Genomic DNA, 22105 nt, shown 5'->3' on the forward strand with positions numbered 1-22105 from the left:
GACACCAATATGAAGAAGAGACTTTCTTGGGCCAAGAAATACGAGCAATGGAAATTAGACCGGTGGAAATCTGTCCTTTGGTCTGATGAGTCTAAAGTTGAGATTTTTGGTTCCAACCACCGTGTCTTTGTGAGACGCAGAGTAGGTTAACGGATGATCTCCTCATGTGTGGTTCCCACCGTGAAGCATGGAGGAGGAGGTGTGTCGGTGTGTGGGAGCTTTGCTGGTGACACTGTCAATGATTCATTTAGAATTCAAGGCACACTTAACCAGTATTGCTACCACATCATTCTGCAGCGATACGCCATCCCAACTAGTTTGCTCTTAGTGGGACTATAATTGGATTTTCAACAGGACAATGACCCAACACACCTCCAGGCTGTGTAAGGGCTATTTGACCAAGAAAGAGTGATGGAGTGCTGCATCAGATGACCTGGCCTCCACAATCACCCGACCTCAACCCAATTGAGATGGTTTGGGATGAGTTGGATCGCAGAGTGAAGGAAAAGCAGCCAACAAGTGTTCAGCATATGTGGGAACTCTGCATGTCTATAGCCTACATTAAATCTAAGTTTTGCCCTGACCCCAACCTCCCACTTGCCTCAGGAATTCATTTAAAGTTTTATATCATTCATTATTGAATAAGCATCAAATAAAATGAGTGACAACCCTCTATACTGCACCCAACCTCCCATAATCCCCTTCTCTGACCTCCCCTTCCCCCTACCCCTGTACCTCTCTGCACAATGTCAGTCACCTCCGACAGGTAGTCGTGGGCATCTTGCTCACTGGATATCTGCAGACACTCGTCCCCCTTGAGGGCCACCACCTCCAGGAGGGGTGCCAGGCTGTCCACCCCACACAAGACCACCACCACGTGGACCGCAGGGTTCAGCACGTGGGCCAGGAAGAAGCGTCGGAGCTGGGAAAGGCCCTTCAACATGCTCCTAGACAGGATCAACAGCTTGACCTTGTACCGGCCCAGTTGCAGTAAGTCCTCCCGCAGGCAGGTCACTGTGGTCCGGTGAAGATAGAGCGCAGGTATGAAGGGAGATTTTCACAGGTGCAATGCCCGCTAATATATGTAAAGCCACATATTGCAAGTCAAACCAAAATGTAATATGTATCCAATACCAATCTCCAAAATCAACACAATTCCACACAAAAAAAATGAATTTCATGTAATAACACAGCACTAAACAAGAGACGCAAACATGAGAATTTGTTCAAAAAGTTCTGAAGGTCTAGGCTACTCACCTGAGCTAATTTTTTTCCACATCTGTCTGCGTGCGAGTCCTGACTGCTGTGACAAGGAAAAACAGCTCTCCATACACTGGCTCTATTGATTGTATGCCATTGGTCTGATAAGTAGTTAAGGGCAGAGAGCTTCCTGCTTATCAAGATCAGACAGAGATGGGGCAGTACATGGTGGCTCCATTTCCAGAAGAGTTTAGGGACAAGTGCCTTGCCTTTACCTGATCTACAGAGGAACATGCATTATCTAACAAACATAGGGCTAAGGCTGTACAAACTTTAACCTTGATAGCAAACACACAAAATACTTACTGTTACATCTAAGTTCTAGGCCCATTTACAGGGAAACAGAGTTAGAAAAATACAAACTTTCACCTGCACAGGGCGAGGGGGTGCTTTTGTACCATTTTACATGTTCACTAAATAGAGTTCCCTGGGAAACACTGACTAAAACTATGGTTCCTACCTTGTCACGTTAACTGAATGTTTTTTTATTTTATTATTTCTATTGCACATAAAGAATACAAACTTCCATTACAGGGATCCAATGCTGCAACCCTATTGTAATTGGTGGGATTACTATTTTGTGCCTTTAAAATGGCCACAACTTTACCATGGTAAACCAGTCAGGCACACTAGGTGGCGGGATGCACATTAGATGGTGCCATAAATAAGAAGAATAGCAGCAGCCTAGTGGTCGATTTGGGATTGAACCTCAGTCACCAAACTGTAGGCTGTTTGGGGTTAGTATATTCTATTTCCTCTATTACAATGTCTCTAAATGTCCACATGGTGGCGCTGTAATAACAACCAAATATAACTGTCTAAACTAGCCTACTTATAAATCCTAAAAGGTGGACTGTCTATCAACTACTTATAACCTTCCCTTTACAACCACCCTTATATCGTTCACAAAGCGGTTAGGCTGAATACTTGCACCACCACGAAACTAGAGAATAGATGTACTTGATTCCACCCAACCAGAACCATAATATAGCTCTGCACCCACCCTGTGTGCCAGGGGAGTGAAATCGAATGCACCTACTCTCTAGCCTCGTGGTGCTCACTCAAAACAGTGAATATTTGGCTTTCTAAATTGCATGGCATGATGACAACTCTAAACCTTCGAGAGAGATTGAGTGAAGTTAAGATACTGTCTTTGAAGAAGCAGAAATGGCAGGATCCAGCGCACAACTGTGGAGTTGCAGGCCAACGCTTCACACACGCATGATTGATGTTGCAACAAGATACAGGAGAGGGAACTGATTTGTTGCAACACACAGCACTGCAAGTATAGCCTAATATTCATATTGTTGATACTTACGAATGTCATCTAAGCATTAAAAATGCCAGTGAAGGGGAATAGGTCTCTGGCACCAATAGAAGAGCAAATATATGGGGGGGCGTATCTTACCAAATGCATGCTAGGTTGCGCGCGCACAGCGTTGGGAGAAAGAACTTGATACAGAAATCACACGGACCTACAGTTTAGGGGTGGTGAAATGTGTAACCTTGTTGCAAGTATCTTTGGCGAGTGATAGGAGCAAGTGAGATCACCGAGATCTCCCATTTGGATAGAGTTGAGGTGTTGGGCAAGGACGGCATCGGCTCTTTTTCAGGCACAGTTCAAATATATTTGAATATATAACGGTAACACCCTGGAAATGTCCGAAAACAAGCCGAATGATGATCCGAAGTTATCTACGACGGACAGGGTAGTAAAATGTAAGTGTCAAATTAATTACGTTTCTAAATGTCTCTAAAATAAACTGTTATTACGTTGCTTTTTTGGGGGGGGGGGGGGGGGGGATAATGAAGTGTCACTGCTGCCATAGACGAATGTGTCTCCCTCAACACATTGCAATCCTAGTCGTATTGCGCCCTAATGGTCTGCTCAATTGGAAAGCTGGTTATGGAGAAAAAGGGTGTTAGCCGTGAGATATGGCACCGGCTGGCTAATCAGTAAAAGTAGGAAGTAATGGTGTTATTACAATAGTTGTAGGCATTCAAGGTTTGAATCAATGTCCATGTCTCACAACGTGCTTGTTGGATATAGTCCTATTGTTTATCATCTGCACATACAATAATATATATTTTTAAACAATGTATTACCATAAAATACATTATTTTGTAGCCACACATTTATTCTGTACTCACTTTTGCAAAATTAACGAGCATGTACGAAGCATGTAGGCTATTGCAGAACTATTATGCCACGGTTAAAGTTAGACTTTTCCCCTTATTTTGGTTTCATTAGGAACACATATATAATAGTGTGACACGGTGTGTTTTATTCTAGTAATAAACATGTCTGTTCTTGTCTAGCCCGCATGTTTGATGTTTGCCCCCATGGTACTGTAGCCTATGGGGGCTTGAACTATCAGGACTAATTTCCTTTATTTTTTATTATACATTAAATCACTATTGATTTATTAAAAACTTGTTAGGTTCGTCTTTATACTCTACACACATGGTGTAAATAGTGCATCAGAATCTTAATTTGACTATAAAGGCGACTGTTGGGCAACTCATCCCTTGACACATGACATCCCAGTTACACATGTTGACATTTTCGCTATCAAAGATACTCCCGTAGCCTCTTGCAATGACAGCATATGTTTGGTATGTCATTGCATTCATTTGACACACCAGGTCTCTGTAGTTACCCAGTAAAGGACTATTTATTATACCTCATGGTCCTTTACACAAGAATCCTTTAAGAACAGTTTTCCTGTTTTTTGTGTTAGTAGCTGGTATGTACTCAAACTGCATTCTATTAAACTTGATTCTCACAATATTCTACTAGTAGGCCTATAGGTGTGCTCTAAAACAAGAAAATAACTTAATTCTTCTGTGACCACATGGTTTCATGGTTTCCACTAGATAATAATCCAAATTGGCTATATCGTAAAAATGCATGATCCCCCCTCACCCTAGCGTTAGGCATAAGGTTAGCAGTGTGGTTAAGGTTTAGTTTCAAATCAGATTTGAAGAAGATCAATTGTAGTAATAGGCGGAGTTTATGACTTTGTGGCTGTGTTAACTAGCTCCGCAACAGTGTTGTAACAATAGACTGATCGTACAACCTCAGAGTTTATGCATTCAGATTGGGATCATAAATGGAGTCAAAATGTCGATATGCAGGTGAAATGATTTGCCAATAGCAATATCAGCAACCACATATACATATCTGTTCTCGACATCATGGCCATAATATCTCAATTAAAAACAAATTGGACATTGGTCTATAATCAATAATGACTGATGCTACATTGTAAAGAGATTAATAATTCAACTATGACCAGAGGACATGACACAGGAAAGCCTTGACTTTGTATATGCGCTGGTCTGCATTTTCTTTTCATACCAAAGTGAGTATAGAATTCTGTTCTCAATAGTTGCTTGCCATGTAACGTTGTTCAACTCTGTATGTCGCTCTCCTGCTCAGTCTTCATGTAAGCGTACCATGATCAATGTGCATATGTTAGCTCAATATCCACATTAATTTAAAGTAATGCTTACGGCTGTGGTTCAGGTCTTTGTGAATAAGGTTGAGAACTGTATGGGTGATTGGTAAGGTCTTGGGTGGTTTTGTTAAATATTTTCAAGAGACTGTCCCTATAGTTCACTCCAAAATTGCACCCTATCCGCTTCATAGTGTACTATTTTTGACCATGGACCATAGGGCTCTCTTCAAAAGTAATGCACAATGTAGGGAATATAGGGTTCCATTTGGGATGCGTACTATGTATCAACATAATGGGTTAAAGCTCAGTAATGGGAAAATTATTACATGGTCCAAATGGATTCAGTGAGAAATTGAGAATCGTGGAAATCCAATTGTACTACACATCCCATTAGCTCATGAATTGCTAATGTTAGACTACTCACAACCCACTTCAGATGGAATCACAATTAATGTCCTGAAAATCATATGATTTTTAACTTGACAACAAACGGTGATATTGATTATGCTGTTAGGTTGTTGAATGCTACCATGCACGCACAAATGTCTATAAAATGGAAATAGCACAGTTTAGATTTTTCATAGTTTTTCATTCAATTCTTGTTTTACATTTTTTCCTCCAACAGCTTTTATGATATCAGACTCAGAGTAGTTATCATTTTAGCTCTGTGTCAACATCATGCCTGTATTGTGTACAAAGCATCCCTCCAAATATTTGGAGGCAAAATGTCGGAAGTCATCTGTTGCCAATCCTCCCAGTTCACCATACGGGCTGTTTCTCACCTTCAATACAATGTGCATCACTCATTCCCACCTGTTTTGAAAACAAATCCTGTATAAAACTGATGAGGCAAACAACCGTTTCAGTTTCACTAAATATCCAGGTTTGTCTTAATAACACAAGTAACCATATTCAGTTTGTGGAAGAGCTATAGATCTAGACCAGTGGAGGCTGCTGAGGAGAGGGTGGCTCATAATAATGTCTGGAATGGAGCCAATGGAATGGCATCAAACCATGTGTTTGATGTATTTGATGCCAATCCACCTATCCCACTCCAGCCATTACCACTAGCTCGTCCTCCCCAATTATGGTGCCACCAACCTCCTGTGATCTAGATAGCTACATAACTGCTGTTACCAGCTCAATATCATGCATGGCAAGATGGTGACCATATTAATACGAAGTGGATAGTGAATATCAGTTGTTGTGTATTTTATTTGACTCCAGCTGGGAAGGAAAGCCCCATAGCAGAGCATGTGCTGCAGCATTCCCCTGCTTGCAGAGGCCTTTCCTTTGACTTGAATCGATAGTATCTGACGTTTGACTTTTTCGTAGAGGCCTGTGTCCCGTGTTTAAGACGTGTGGGGGTCCACCACCAGGGCCACTGATCCCAGCTAGACAGATGAGTCATTTTTAGAACGGAACATTTAAGTAACGCCACGTACTTCACTCCAGCTTTATGTAATCACCTGCCCAAAGCCCCGGCCTTCACCTGCTTTCAGGTTGCTGTGTGTGGGGGGTTGGGCGGTTGTGTGTGTGTGTGTGTGCCTGCATGCGTGCACGACCTACAGGGTCTCTCCATACACACATTTGAATTGGTTTATCTTTAAATCTGGTTAATAGGATAATCACCAGGTGTTATTTGAATAAGTAAATTAAGGCATATCTGATATCTTGAAAGTGGATATAATCTGGCACGGGTCAAACTCATTCCACGAAGGGCAGAGTGTCTGTGGGTTTTCGCTCCTCCCTTGTACTTGATTGATTAATTAAATCAAATTACGTTTTGTCACGTGCGTCGTAAACAACAGGTTTAGAACAGTGAAATGCTTACATACAGGTTATTTTTCAAGGTATTTTAAATAGTGATACGAGGAATAAATGCATAGTGAATTTCAATAATGAGTAGACGTAACATGCTATATACATGGAGTACCATTACAGAGTCGATGTGCAGGGGTATGAGGTAATTGAGGTGGCTACAGTATGTACATATAGGTAGAGTTAAAGTGACTAGGCAACAGGATAGATAATAGACAGTAGCAGCAGCAGGTAGCCATTTGATTAGCTATTTAGCTTGTTTAGCAGTCTGATGGCTTGGGGTTAGAAGCTGTTCAGTTTCCTGTTGGTTCCAGACTTGGTGCACTGGTACAGCTTGCCGTGCGGTAGCACAGAGAACAGTCTATGGCATGGGTGGCTGGGATTTTAGAAAAAAAAAAAATCCTTCCTCTGGCACCGCCTGGTATAGAGGTCCTGGATGGCAGGGAGCTCGTACTCACCACCAATGTTCCCTCTAATTTTTGGGGGCACTGAGCAAATCTTTGAACTTGTGAGCGGAAACTTGATTGTTGTGAGAATTTTGTGCAACTTCCAGCACGCGTTTAAAGGCTGCACCCTTACAGTTTTAGACAGCCACAATAGCCTATTGGCTACTATTTCAGCATAATGTGCTGTAGGCCTACCAACGAAACCAATTGAACAAATCCCATAATATTTTCTAATGGCCATAGCTTTTGATTTCTACGATATAGCCTACAGTAGCCTATATGTGATTTTCAATGCAGGCCTACATTGCATGAGACTTTTAAAAGCATTTTTACATTATGAAGGGCTTGACATTGATTCATTCATTTTTTACCTGGTCTGTAACACCGTGGGCCAAATAGGTGACTATAAATTGCAATGTATTGTGTTGTATGATGCAAGAAACCACTTTACAAAATACAATTCATTATTATTACAATATAGAGAATTAGACAATGTAGGCTATGCCTCTGCCTATTGGCTTATTTGCATATTCAAGCCTTTCTCAAAATACAACACTGCCCCTTTAATTGAGCTTTTTACCTGATTGGCTTTTCAAAGACTGCTTGAAATGTAGCCTACGCGCTTTCTGTTCTTGTAAGAAGCAGTAACTCCCCATTGCTGACCTATACTTATCTATAACTGGACTAATAACTCGCTAACTAGCAAAGAATATCAACAAATGTGCACACGAGAGGCTCTGCGCTCTGATTTCACTCGTGGGTGGTTGAAAGACCACACGAGGGCTACCCAATAGACATTTTCTTCGTTGCACTCCGGCTCTGCCTTCAACAAAATCACAGACTCAAGTCTTGCAAAGTTAGATTTGTTTTGGTTTGTTGCATTGAAAAGGGGCTGATATATGTTGATTCGATCACATAAAAACGTTGAACTATAGAGTGCAAAGTAATGGGGCGAACTCTGAAGTTCAATCTCTCACGTCTCTGTGCGGCCTGGCATTTCTTCTGCGTGGCAGTCCTGGAGGAGGTGTGCGCTTGCAGCTTAGAGGGAACATTGCTCACAACCCTCTTTAGCGCCTTGCGGTCGAGCGCCTTGCAGTTGCCATACCAAGCGGTGATGCAGCCAATCAATATGCTCTCAATGGTGCAGCTGTAGAACCTTTTGAGGATCTGGGGGCTCATGCTCTCTTCACAACTGTGTTGATGTGTGGACCATGTTAATTCCTTGGTGATGTGGACACCGAGGAACACTGACTAGTAAAGAACTCCCCTCACCTGGTTGTTTAGGTCTTAATTGAAACAAAAAACCTAAAACCAGCAGACACTAGGCCCTCCACGGAATGAGTTTGACACCCCTATAATATGGTTTTCAAATAGGTTGTAGCCTATTTTTTTCCCCTCCAATGTACAGTCTGAAGGTTTCAGCTGAGAAATAGCTTATTATTATTAGTGTTTTCCAAAGATGTTCAGATGTCCTTATCCTTACTATTCCTATGTCAGAGTGATAACAGCAGAACTAGATGGGATAATTGGGTAGACGGGAAAGACGGGATGAAGAGCACCATTTGTGACTGATAACGGCAGCCGCAGAGAACATAATGGTATTATCATACATGGATTGTCAGCTGATAATGTAATATATAAACGCAACATGCACCAATTTCAAAGATTTTACAGAGTTACAGTTCATATAAGTAAATTATTCAATTGAAATCAATTCATTAGGCCCTAATCTATGGGTTTCACATGATGGCGTAGCCATGGGCTGCGCCCTTGCTCAGTCATGTGAAATCCATAGATTAGGGCCTAATGAATTGATTTCAATTGACTAATTTCCTTATATGAACTGTCAATCATAATGAGTTTTTCCCCACAAAAGGGCTTTATTACAAACAGAAATACACCTCAGCATCCCTGCATACTGCTAGGTTTTCTAAAACAACGTTGGAGAGGCGGTTTATGAACATTCAATTCTCTGGCAACAGCTCTGGTGGTCATTCCTGCAGTCAGCATACTAATTGCAGGGCTCCCTCAACTTGAGACGTCTGCGGCATTGTGTTGTGTGACAAAACTGCACATTTTTAGAGTGGCCTTTTATTTTCCCCAGCTCCAGGTGCACCTGTCAATCAATCAATCAGTCAATCAAATGTATTTATAAACCCCTTTTTACATCCGCAGATGTCACAAAGTGCTCTACAGAAACACAGCCTAAATCCCCAAACAGCAAGCAATGCAGATGTAGACACACGTAATGATCATGATGTTTAATCAGCTTCTTGATATGCCACACCTGTCAGGTGGATGGATTATTTTGGCAAAGGAGAAATGCTTTGCGGACGTCCTTGTATCAGCTAGCGACAGCTAAAATCTTAAGAGTTCTGAAGTGAAGTATTTTTCTGCTGCCATAAGAGAGAACGTCTATGAATATTCTTTTGGAAAGTCCTTGTCCCTTTTAATTATCAGGTTGTTGTAAGGACTGTCTTTTATTTTCACACAAACTAAAACAGAAATAAATGCAAAAATTTTAAAGATTTTACTGAGTTAAAGTTCATATAAGGAAATCAGTCAATTGAAATACATTCATTAGGCCCTAATCTATGGATTTCACATGACTGGGAATACAGACATGCATTTGTTGGTCACAGATACCTTTAAAAAAAAGGTAGGGGCGTAGATCAGAAAACCAGTCAGTATCTTGTAGAGGTCGACCGATTATGATTTTTCAACGCCAATACCGATTATCGGAGAACCAAAAAAGCCGATACCGATTAATCGGCCGATTAATTTATTTTTCAAATGTATTTGTAATAATGACAATTACAACAATACTGAATGAACACTTATTTTAACTTAAAATACATCAATAAAATCAATTTAGCCTCAAATAAATAATGAAACATGTTCAATTTGGTTTAAATAATGCAAAAACAAAGTGTTGGAGAAGAAAGTGAAAGTGCAATATGTGCTATGTAAGAAAGCTGACGTTTAAGTTCCTAGCTCAGAACATGAGAACATATGAAAGCTGGTGGTTCCTTTTAACATGAATCTTCAATATTCCCAGGTAAGAAGTTTTAAGTTGTAGTTATTATAGGAATTATATGACTATTTACCTCTATACCATTTGTATTTCATTAACCTTTGTTCTTATAGGCACTTTAGTATTGCCAGTGTAACAGTATAGCTTCCGTCCCTCTCCTTGCTCCTCCCTGGGCTCGAACCAGGAACACAACGACAACAGCCAACCTCGAAGCAGCGTTGCCCATGCAGAGCAAGGGAAACAACCACTCCAAGGCTCAGAGCGAGTGACATTTGAAACACAATTAACACGCGCTAACTAGCTAGCCATTTCACTTCGGTTACACCAGCCTCATCTCGGGAGTTTATCTGCTTGAAGTCATAAACAGTGCAATGCTTGACACACAAGAAGAGCTCCTGGCAAAATGCACGAAAGTGCTGTTTGAATGAGTGTTTACGCGCCTGCTTCTGCCTACCACCGCTCAGTCAGATACTTAGATATTTATATGCTTGTATGCTCAGTCAGATTATATGCAACACAAGATACGCTAGATAATATCTAGTAATATCATCAACCATGTGTAGTTAACTAGTGATTATGATTGATTGATTGTTTTTTATAAGATAAGTTTAATGCTAGCTAGCAACTTACCTTGGCTTACCTCATTCGCGTAACAGGCAGTCTCCTTGTGGAGTGCAACGAGAGAGAGGCAGGTCGTTATAGCGTTGGACTAGTTAACTGTAATGTTGCAAGATTGGATCCCCCGAGCTGACAAGGTGAAAATCTGTCGTTCTGCCCCTTAACGAGGCAGTTAACCCACCGTTCCTAGGCCGTCATTGAAAATAAGAATGTGTTCTTAACTGACTTGCCTAGTTAAATAAAAATGAAATAAAGGTGTAAAAAAATAAATAATAATAAAATAAAAATCGGCTAAATCGGTGTCCAAAAATACAGATTTCCGATTGTTATGAAAACCTGAAATCGGCCCTAATTAATCGGCCGACCTCTAGTATCTGGTGTGACCACGATTTGCCTCATGCAGTGCGACTCATCTCCTTGGCATAGAGTTGATCAGGCTGTTGATTGTGACCTGTGGAATGTTGTCCCACTCCTCTTCAATTGTGTGCAAAATTGCTGGATATTGGCAGGAACTGGAACAAGCTGTTGTACATGTCGATCCAGAACATCCCCAACATTCTCAATGGGTGACATGTCTGGTGAGTATGCAGGCCATGGAAGAACTGGGGCATTTTCAGCTTCCAGGAATTGTGTACAGATCCTCGTGACATGGGGCCGTGCATTATCATGCTGAAAAATGAGGTGGTGGCTGTGGATGAATGGCACAAAAATGGGCCTCAGGATCTTGCGCGGTTTCTCTGTGCATTCAAGTTGCCATCTATAAAATGCAATTGTGTTTGCTGTCCGTGGCTTATGCCTGCCCATACCATAACCCCACCACCACTATGGGGCACTCCCGCTCGCTCACACGACGCCACGTCTGCCATCTTCCCAGTACAGTTGAAACCGGGGTTCATCCGTGAAGAGCGCACTTCTCCAGCATGCCAGTTGCCATCAAAGGTGAGCCACAGCCCACTGAAGTTGGTTCGAACTGCTGGTGAGGACACTGGTGAGGACGATGAGCACGCAGATGAGATGGTATCTGACAGTTTGTGCAGAAATGTTTTGCTTGTGCAAATCCACAGCTGTCCGGGTGGATCGTCTCAGACCATCCCACAGGTGAAGAAGCCAGATGTGGAGGTGCTAGACTGGCGTGGTTACACGTGGTCTGCAGTTGAGGCCTGTTGGACGTAATGCCAAATTCTCAAAAATTACCGAGGCGGCTTATGGTAGAGAAATTAACAATAAATTCTCGGCAACAGCTCTGGTGGACCTTCCTGCAGTCAGCATGCCATTGTGGCATTGTGTTGTGTGACAAAACTGCACATTTTAGAGTGGCCTTTTATTGTCCCCAGCACAAGGTGCACCTGTGTAATGATCGTGCTGTTTAATCAGCTTCTTGATATGCCACACCTATCAGGTGGATGGAGAATGCTCACTAACAGGGATGTAAACAAATTTGTGCCAAAAAAATTAGAGAAATAAGCTTTTTGTGCAAATTGAAAAGTTCTGGGATCTTTTATTTCAGTTTATGAAACATGGGATGAACACTTTACGTCTTGCGTTTTTATATTTTTGTTCAGTATACATTTTTCTATGGCCTCTGTCTCTTAAACATGCACACACACACACACACACACACACACACACACACACACACACACACACACACACACACACACACACACACACACACACACACACACACACACACATACATTCCAATTTCTATGGCCCTGCAAATCCTTTCTCTCAAAGTCTAACCCACATGCACTCTTTTGCTCGATCTATGTCTGCCCTTCACAGCGCACTATACTCTCTTGCAGTAGGATTTGGGGAACGGTGCACCATGGGAAATAAAGGTCAGACAAGCGGAGCTCATTTTGGTCGAGCTGTGGATTTGGTGCCTACAAGCCTTGAGGGTGCAAAGCAGCCAGCCACAGTTAGTGAGCTAGTCAATGAGCTATTCATGGGCATAAAGACAGCATTATGGCCCGGAGCAGGTCTGTTTGCAAGCGAACGTGTTGTTATTACTCACAAAGAATTAACCAAGTGGGCTCTTTCTCACTCTTGTCAGTGTCTGCAGACCCAGAGACTGTTTTTGTAGACAGAGCTGCACTGCTCCCTGAAACGAACCACGGTTCCACCTGTAAAAAGTAAAAAAAATCTCTGTTTTGGTCCGAAGAACTGCTTGTTGCCATAGCTTCTTGGATGACACATATTTCCTGCTCGCTACTTGTCATTAGCTGCTGTACACCATTGTCCACCCTCAGTCATTGATTGGAACACTTTAGTGTTTTTCTTTTAAGTCTAACCCCAATGAAAAGAGAGGGTAAACGCATGAGAGAGAGTCAACATTTACTGAGTGGTTTGAAGGACAGAGGAGCCTGCTGAACAAATTGAGATGGAAGACAGTATATGCTGACAGATTGTATTCATTAAACTGGCTACTGAACCTGTTCTCTCTTTCCTTTGTAATTTGAATCAGAGTCAAAATCAAGTCAATTTCAAGCTTAAGTATTGCTTGACATTTGTTCAATTCATCATGGATGGATGCCCGACAAAAGACTTGAGTGTCTCAAAATAACGACTAAAGAAGTCAAAGGCGCCTGCCTACCTGTGTGTCCCTTAGTCCTCATGGTGTCCCTTTGGCATGTGGATAGAACCCCAGCCAGAATGCCTATGGTGTATAAGATTACAGAAGAATTAGTCTCTGTTTTGGATTTAGGACACAGCAAAGTGGTTGATTTGGCCAGATTAAGCTCCATATAAAGGGGTAAAGGCTCAAGGGATGTACTCTGTAATCAAGGGATGTAATCTGACTCTATACATTAGTCTGTGCTCTTGCTAATTCAGGCCAAACAAGTGTAGCTAGCATAGCGTAGGTTTGATAACAGCAACCCAAAACAAAACTGTTCACCTAGCTAGCATTTTCGATCGTCGCTAGCTAAGCCCCCCCCCCCCCCCCCACACACACACACACACACACACTGTACTAGACAATGGCTTTTGAATTTCAATTGATCACATACATTTGTTTATACGAGGCCACCTGTTATTCAGTCATTCTTAAAAACATAGGGCAGGGGGATCTTGATTGTCTTGGCAACTCGTGCCGTGTGATTCAAATGTTGAAGGAAGGCGTGTTCTCCTCATAATGTGAAGGTCATGGATGCCACCTTACCTCAAGACTTTTCCTTGTTCCTGAGCTGACAAAGTAAACCCAGTCAAACTCCACATTAAGGAATGCCATACATGGCTACACCAATAGAAATAGAACCCAGGATACACCATACACATGTTGTTTCAACTTAAAAAGATAACTTACATTCATAGTAATATACAAGTTTATACAACTTAACAATTTAGGTTAGTGGGGTTAAGACATTTTTTGTTGTTAAAACATTACATTCCAGCGGTGTAGATCGAGATAGAGTCCTGCAAAGTTGTCTCTGACATTCCTACCTCTCAACCAGTCTTCTGTGACAACATGACTGTGTTCTTAAACACAGATTCATCACTGAGGTTTTCTTGCTGATGATATTTATACTTTTATCGATAACTCTATTCTACCACTAAACTCCATGGAATCAGTGATATTGTGAAAGCCCTACTTTTATGCTCACTTTGCTTGCCTTGCTTGTCATACCCAAGAGCAGTTATCTCCCTTTCCTTGTACTGAAGGCACTACGCTTGATGTGGTATGAGTTGCTGTCCTCTTTTGATATTTGCGTTTAATGTCTCCTGTTACCATGGCTGGCAGGGTGTCATGCGCTCTTTGTTTGGCTAACAGCAGCAGTCCGTTTGGAACAGAGGCAGTTGCATGTCATAAGATCCCCCTCTAGAGCAATCAATGGGATGCAATCTACCACAAGTGTAACTACACAGCGGGCACACACACGCAGGGGGGAGGTCAGAGGCTAGCCCAATGGACGGAAGCCTTATTGGAGCCAGGAGGGTTTCAAGCAAGCCCCCCTAATGGTTAAAAGCCTGGGCAAAATACTTGCCGGCTTTAACCCTTTGACACGTACCAACACACGGGTGGGATCATTATACAGTGGTCCATGTATCGTATGCTCAAACCGGTGTGATTATTACGCTTATGTGGAACGTCCAGTTTCAACACCGATACCGATTATTGGAGGACCAAAAAAAGCCGATGCCGATCAATCGGCCGATTTAAAAAATTAAAATAAAAAAATGTATTTGTAAAAATGCCAATTACAACAAAACTGAATGAACACTTATTTTAACTTAATATAATACATCAATAAAATCAATTTATGAAACAATGCAAAAACAAAGTGTTGGAGAAGAAAGTAAGTGCAATATGTACCATGTAAAAAAGTTACCGTTTAAGTTCCTTGCTGAGAACATATGAAAGCTGGTGGTTCCTTTTAACATGAGTCTTCATTATTCCCAGGTAAGAAGTTTTAGGTTGTAGTTATTATAGGAATTATAGGACTATTTCTCTCTATACCATTTGTATTTCATAAACCTTTGACTATTGGATGTTCTTATAGGCACTTTAGTATTGCCAGTGTAACAGTATAGCTTCCGTCCCTCTCCTCGCCCCTACCTGGACTCGAACCAGGAACACATCGACAACAGCCACCCTCGAAGCATCGTTACCCATCACTCCACAAAACTAGCTAGCCATTTCACATCGGTGACACCAGCCTAATCTCGGGAGTTGATAGGCTTGAAGTCATAAACAGCTCAATGCTTTGCGAAGAGCTGCTGGCAAAACGCACAAAAGTGCTGTCTGAATGAATGCTTACAAGCCTGCTGTTGCTTACCATCGCTCAGTCAGACTTCTCTATCAAATATCAAATAATAGACTTAATTATAACATAATAACACACAGAAATACGAGCCTTTGGTCATTAATATGGTCGAATCCGGAAACTATCATTTTGAAAACAAAAGGTTTATTCTTTCAGTGAAATACGGAACCGTTCCGTATTTTATCTAATAAGTGGCATCCATAAGTCTAAATATTCCTGTTACATTGCACAACCTTCAATGTTATGTCATAATTACGTAGAATTCTAGCAAATTAGTTCGCAACGAACCAGGCGGCCCAAACTGTTGCATATACCCTGACTCTGCGTGCAATGCAATGAACGCAAGAGAAGTGGTACAATTTCACCTGGTTAATATTGCCTGCTAATCTGGATTTCTTTTAGCTAAAGCAGGTTTAAAAATACAGTGCCGTGCAAAATTATTCAGCCCCCTTAAGTTAATACTTTGTAGCGCCACCTTTTGCTGCGATTACAGCTGTAAGTCGCTTGGGGTATGTCTCTATCAGTTTTGCACATCGAGAGACTGAAATGTTTTCCCATTCCTCCTTGCAAAACAGCTCGAGCTCAGTGAGGTTGGATGGAGAGCATTTGTGAACAGCAGTTTTCAGTTCTTTCCACAGATTCTCGATTGGATTCAGGTCTGGACTTTGACTTGGCCATTCTAACACCTGGATATGTTTATTTTTGAACCATTCCATTGTAGATTTTGCTTTATGTTTTGGATCATTGTCTTGTTGGAAGACAAATCTCCGTCCCAGTCTCAGGTCTTTTGCAGACTCCATCAGGTTTTCTTCCAGAATGGTCCTGTATTTGGCTCCATCCATCTTCCCATCAATAACCATCTTCCCTGTCCCTGCTGAAGAAAAGCAGGCCCAAACCATGATGCTGCCACCACCATGTTTGACAGTGGGGATGGTGTGTTCAGGGTGATGAGCAGTGTTGCTTTTACGCCAAACATAACGTTTTGCATTGTTGCCAAAAAGTTCAATTTTGGTTTCATCTGACCAGAGCACCTTCTTCCACATGTTTGGTGTGTCTCCCAGGTGGCTTGTGGCAAACTTTAAACAACACTTTTTATGGATATCTTTAAGAAATGGCTTTATTCTTGCCACTCTTCCATAAAGGCCAGATTTGTGCAATATACGACTGATTGTTGTCCTATGGACAGAGTCTCCCACCTCAGCTGTAGATCTCTGCAGTTCATCCAGAGTGATGATGGGCCTCTTGGCTGCATCTCTGATCAGTCTTCTCCTTGTATGAGCTGAAAGTTTAGAGGGACGGCCAGGTCTTGGTAGATTTGCAGTGGTCTGATACTCCTTCCATTTCAATATTATCGCTTGCACAGTGCTCCTTGGGATGTTTAAAGCTTGGGAAATCTTTTTGTATCCAAATCCGGCTTTAAACTTCTTCACAACAGTATCTCGGACCTGCCTGGTGTGTTCCTTGTTCTTCATGATGCTCTCTGCGCTTTTAACGGACCTCTGAGACTATCACAGTGCAGGTGCATTTATACAGAGACTTGATTACACACAGGTGGATTGTATTTATCATCATTAGTCATTTAGGTCAACATTGGATCATTCAGAGATCCTCACTGAACTTCTGGAGAGAGTTTGCTGCACTGAAAGTAAAGGGGCAGAATAATTTAGCACGCCCAATTTTTCAGTTTTTGACTTGTTAAAAACGTTTGAAATATCCAATAAATGTCGTTCCACTTCATGATTGTGTCCCACTTGTTTTTGATTCTTCACAAAAAAATACAGTTTTATATCTTTATGTTTGAAGCCTGAAATGTGGCAAAAGGTCGCAAAGTTCAAGGGGGCCGAATACTTTCGCAAGGCACTGTATATACTTCTGTGTATTGATTTTAAGAAAGGCATTGTTGTTTATGGTTAGGTACAGTCGTGCAACGATTGTGCTTTTTTCGCAAATGCGCTTTTGTTAAACCATCCCCCGTTCGGCGAAGTTGACTGTCTTTGTTAGGAAGAAATAGTATTCACACAGTTCGCAACGAGCCAGGAGAAATTACACAATTTCCCTAGTTAAAAGAAATTCATGTTAGCAGGCAATATTAACTAAATATGCAGGTTTAAAAATATATACTTATGTTCTGATTTTAAGAAAGGCATTGATGTTTATGGTTAGGTACACATTGGAGCAACGACAGTCCTTTTTCGCGAATGTGCACCGCATCGATTATATGCAACGCAGGACACGCTAGATAAACTAGTAATATCATCAACCATGTGTAGTTAATTAGTGATTAATGATTAATTGATTGATTGATTGATTGTTTTTTATAAGATAAGTTTAATGCTAGCTAGCAACTTACCTGGGCTTTTTACTGCATTCGCGTAACAGTCACTGACAGTGTCACCAGCAAAGCATCCCCACACCATCCCACCTCTTCCTTCGTTGCTTCACGGTGGGAACCACACATGCGGAGATCATCCGTTCACCTACTCTGCGTCACACAAGGACACCACAGTTGGAACCAAAAATCTCAAATTTGGACTCATCAGACCAGAGTACAGATTTCCACTGGTTTGTGTCCATTGCTTGTGTTTCTTGGCCCAAGCAAGTCTCTTCCACTAATTGGTGTTCTTTAGTAGTGGTGTCTTTCCAGCAATTCGACCATGATGGTATCCTCTGAACAGTTGATATTGAGTTGTCTGTTAATCTCTGTGAAGCATTTATTTGGGCTGCAATTTCTGAGGCTGGTAACTCGAATGAGCTTATCCTCTGCAGCAGAAGTAACTCTGGGTCTTCTTTTCCGGTGGCAGTCCTCGTGAGAGCTAGTTTCATCATTACGCTTGATAGTTTTTGCGACTGCACTTGAAGAAACTTTCAAAGTTCTTGACATTTTCCAGATTGACTGACCTTCATGTCTTAAAGTAATGGTGGACTGCTGTTTCTCTTTGCTTATATGAGCTGTTCTTCCCATAATATGTACTCTGTCTTTTACCAAATTGGGCTATCTTCTGTATACCACCCCTACCTTGTCACAACACAACTGATTGGCTCAGTTGAAAAAAATTTAACAAATGAACTTTTAACAAGGCACACCTGTTAATTTAAATGATTTCCAGGTGACTACCTCATGAAGCTGGTTGAGAGAATGCCAAGAGTGAGCAAAGCTGTCATCAAGGCAAAGGGTGGCTACTTTGAAGAATCTCAAATCTCAAATATATTTGGATTTGTTTAACACCTTTTGGTTACTTCATGATTCCATATGTGTTATTTCATATTTGTGATGTGTCTCTCTCTCTCTCTCTCACACACAAACACACATACTGTAAATATTTGTGCGAGTCCACATGAAAACGTCAAGGTTGCATCCCCTCTCTGCCTTATCTGGATGACTCTGACTACACTGGACACAGTATGCACACAGTATGCAAACAACAAGCCTCTTCAATGCCACCTAACGTTGTGTGCTAATTTGTGTTAGTGTTATGTGTTAACATGCGGATGGGAGGGTTTGCACCCCCTTCCCCCCAGATATGAGCTTGAGTGAGCAAGCCCTGAGAATGCATGGCACAATACCAGCTGAGATATTTGATGTGAGCAAGCCCTGAGAATGCATGGCACAATACCAGCTGAGGTATTTGAAGTGAGCAAGCCCTGAGAATGCATGGCACAATACCAGCTGAGGTATTTGAAGTGTTCTATGGACTTCCCTCTCAACACATAAGACAACACTCCTTTTTTCATTTTCAGGGAACATCTAATATGCCCTGAGGCCTAGTAGAACATGACTCGTCAGTTGGCATCATGTCAGTTTGCTTTGGCAGCAAGAGTACCCACAGACCAAAAAACTCAAACAATACTTTGGTTGCAAGTGGAATGGGGGATTTCAGTCCAACTGGTGCTGCAAGCCAAGGGCTACCTCTAGGCTAACTCTAACGCTGCAGTGTTAGCAATACTCACTGTTTCTGAAATGGGTTATGTGGTGACAACACACCACTACGCTAGACGGCGCTTTCTTTCTACCTGGGCCGCAGCCCCTGATGGATGGGACAAGCTCCTGCAGCGTAAGCGGCATGCTTCAGCGCCTCTCTCACACACACACACACACACACACTAACTCGCTCACTCATACGCACACACTGTACAAATACACACACACACGGGTCTGCTCCGAAAGGCCTCCATTCCCATTAGTTTATAATGCGAGGGGCATGTGAAAAGACAGTTGTACCATGCCTGTAAACAGAGGATTAGCAGAGAAAGGGAAAGCTCTACGTCAGAGAGAGAGATGTTCCAGGCTTCCAGCACCATGTCGGCACGGCTGTGGAATGTTAAACACAGAAGGGAGTATACTACCTCTCATACTCTTGCCATATATCAATCCTCAAGCCCTTCGAGTAGTGTGAAGCAGGTAGTGGGAAGCAGGTGTGAAAAGTGTTGGGCTGGAACAAAAATGTCTGCTAGTAAGGCCGTAGGACCTGAAGAGATCGAAAACCCCCTAGAGGATTGATTATGTAAGGAGACCCCTTACTGGTTTCTTCCGACTGTAGGGAGGGAAAGTGTTAGCATTGAAGGAACATTTCAAAATTGAATTTGCTTCACTTCCTTTAAATTCATGGGAGAAAGAGGGCCAGTTGTGAGGTTCCTTGTTAGTGTGCTTCCTGCTTCCTGGATGAGGTAAAGGAGAGGGTAGTGTTTGGCGCGTCGTTAAGGCCTGGTTTTGGCACCAGAGCATTCCAAGATGGTGTCACGCTCTACACGGTCCTGGGGTTGCCAGCGGTTTCTTAGGCAGTGCCAGACCCTCAGGCTCTCGCTGGGATGTTTTACTAGGGTATATGTTTTATTTCACCCGAGGTCACATTCAGGTTTCCATTATGAAATAAGATCCCTTCCAAGGTCCTTAGACAAAGGGGAATATGCTAGGACTTGGTTGTCTGTATACCATAGTAATTTAGGAAATGCATTAGTATGTGCCGGATGAGTTTCGATTGAGTCAGATATATTACAAAATATCCATATAAATTTGAATCACAATTGTTAGTTTGTTTTTCTGATAGAAAGCAATTGATAGTATAGACACAGCAGCTATTCAAATTTCCTGGTCATACAAAGGGGTATTAAAGTAGTCATGGCAACGTGACTCAATAGTCTCAATAACCCTTATTCAACTTTATAAGCTTTCTTCATTAACCACAAAATAAAGAGTTCTAGCTACATGAGTGTTTACCATTGCTAGCTGGCTTACTTATCGAATTCTGCAGTGAAACTACAACCCAGGAAAACATGTTCTGTTTTTAAACCAGTGGGATGTTCCCCAATGCTGGTAAGTGGGCCCTGAGTGAAAAAGTTTGGGAACCCCTGGACAAGACTAGTGACTTCAGCTAGACACTTCAGCTAGTGAGTCAGGACCTCTTGTTTTATTTACACACACATGTTAATTATGGACCGCCTTCGCTGAAAATGAACCCCCCCACCCCATGTAGATGTGTTGAGGTCTATACTCTACATGCTTGACTATGCACATTTGTATAGGCAGTATTTACCGTTCATAATGTTATTGCTGTATCTTCATTGGACAAGATTGTATTTTGTTATGTTCATTTGAAAAGGCCTGTGTCAGGTCTAGACAAAACGACCCACATCATTTTTTTGTTTGTTTTCTGTCATTTCATAAAAGGTTTTGCTGCATCACATCCGGCCGTGATTGGGAGTCCCATAGGGCGGCGCACACTTGGCCCAGCGTCGTCCGGGTTTGGCCGGGGTAGGCCGTCATTGGAAATAAGAATTAGTTCTTAACTGACTTGCCTAGTTAAATAAAGGTCAAATAAAAAATGTTATAAAAATAGTCTGCATTGTGGAAGATTGACCCTTCAGAACAGTATGATACACACAGTTTAAGCTACCTGAATTGATCACATTTACCGTTCAATAATGTCAAAGAATCAGCTTTGGCCAGGCTTTACTCTACAGAGACAGAGCTGACCAGCGTTCAGTCACTGAACAAGAGGTTAAAGCTGTGGCTGCAAGGCAGGCCACTCAGTCACACACACCCACATGGAGAAGAGAGGAGGGGAGGGGAGTGAGGCTAGCTGCCCAGCCCGCTCTGCTCTGTGAAAGACCTACTGCAGAGGCGTCTGACCAGAGCCAGAGTCGTGACTGAGCACTGTTTGTTAGTTTGTGTGGTTGGGGCGGGCTGGGCTGTCTGTCCGCTTCTCCGCCTGTCTGTTCGAAAGCCTTTTGAAAGCCGAATGCAGGCCATTGTGTACAGTCTTACTCTGTACTGTAGTGTCTACTCTGTACTGTAGTGTCTACTCTGTACAGTAGTGTCTACTCTGTAGTGTCTACTCTGTACAGTAGTGTCTACTCTGTAGTGTCTACTCTGTCCTGTAGTTTCTACTCTGTCCTGTAGTGTCTACTCTGTACTGTAGTGTCTACTCTGTACAGTAGTGTCTACTCTGTAGTGTCTACTCTGTACAGCAGTGTCTACTCTGTAGTGTCTACCCTGTACAGTAGTGTCTACTCTGTAGTGTCTACTCTGTACAGCAGTGTCTACTCTGTAGTGTCTACTCTGTACATTAGTGTCTACTCTGTAAACGTCTCTTCTTTTTCACAGAATCAGGTAGACTCGTCTCACAGGTTGATGCCTCCAGTCCTTAGACTATATAGTTACTTGTGCGTTGGCAGTGGTTCGTAAACAAAGATACTGCATAA

At 42.1% G+C, this 22105-nt stretch overlaps 1 protein-coding gene across 6 annotated transcripts in view; it reads left to right on the forward strand.

Annotated features, from left to right (window-relative positions):
- The first annotated feature begins 2698 nt into the window (after positions 1–2698).
- The window catches only part of LOC109881005 (serine/threonine-protein phosphatase 2B catalytic subunit alpha isoform), a 138113-nt gene continuing 118706 nt past the window's right edge, over positions 2699–22105 (forward strand). For 4 of the 6 annotated variants that reach the window (XM_031832421.1, XM_020473183.2, XM_031832422.1 and 1 more), the window contains exon 1: positions 2699–2979. In XM_031832421.1, coding sequence (XP_031688281.1) covers positions 2919–2979 — 61 coding nt within the window. In that variant the 5' untranslated portion in view covers positions 2699–2918. The remainder of the gene's footprint in view (positions 2980–22105) is intronic. The other 2 variants (XM_020473185.2, XM_020473186.2) reach the window with 1 other exon arrangement.

The sequence above is a fragment of the Oncorhynchus kisutch genome, linkage group LG9 (assembly GCF_002021735.2).
Source record: "Oncorhynchus kisutch isolate 150728-3 linkage group LG9, Okis_V2, whole genome shotgun sequence".
In the NCBI taxonomy this organism is placed as follows: Eukaryota; Metazoa; Chordata; class Actinopteri; order Salmoniformes; family Salmonidae; genus Oncorhynchus; species Oncorhynchus kisutch.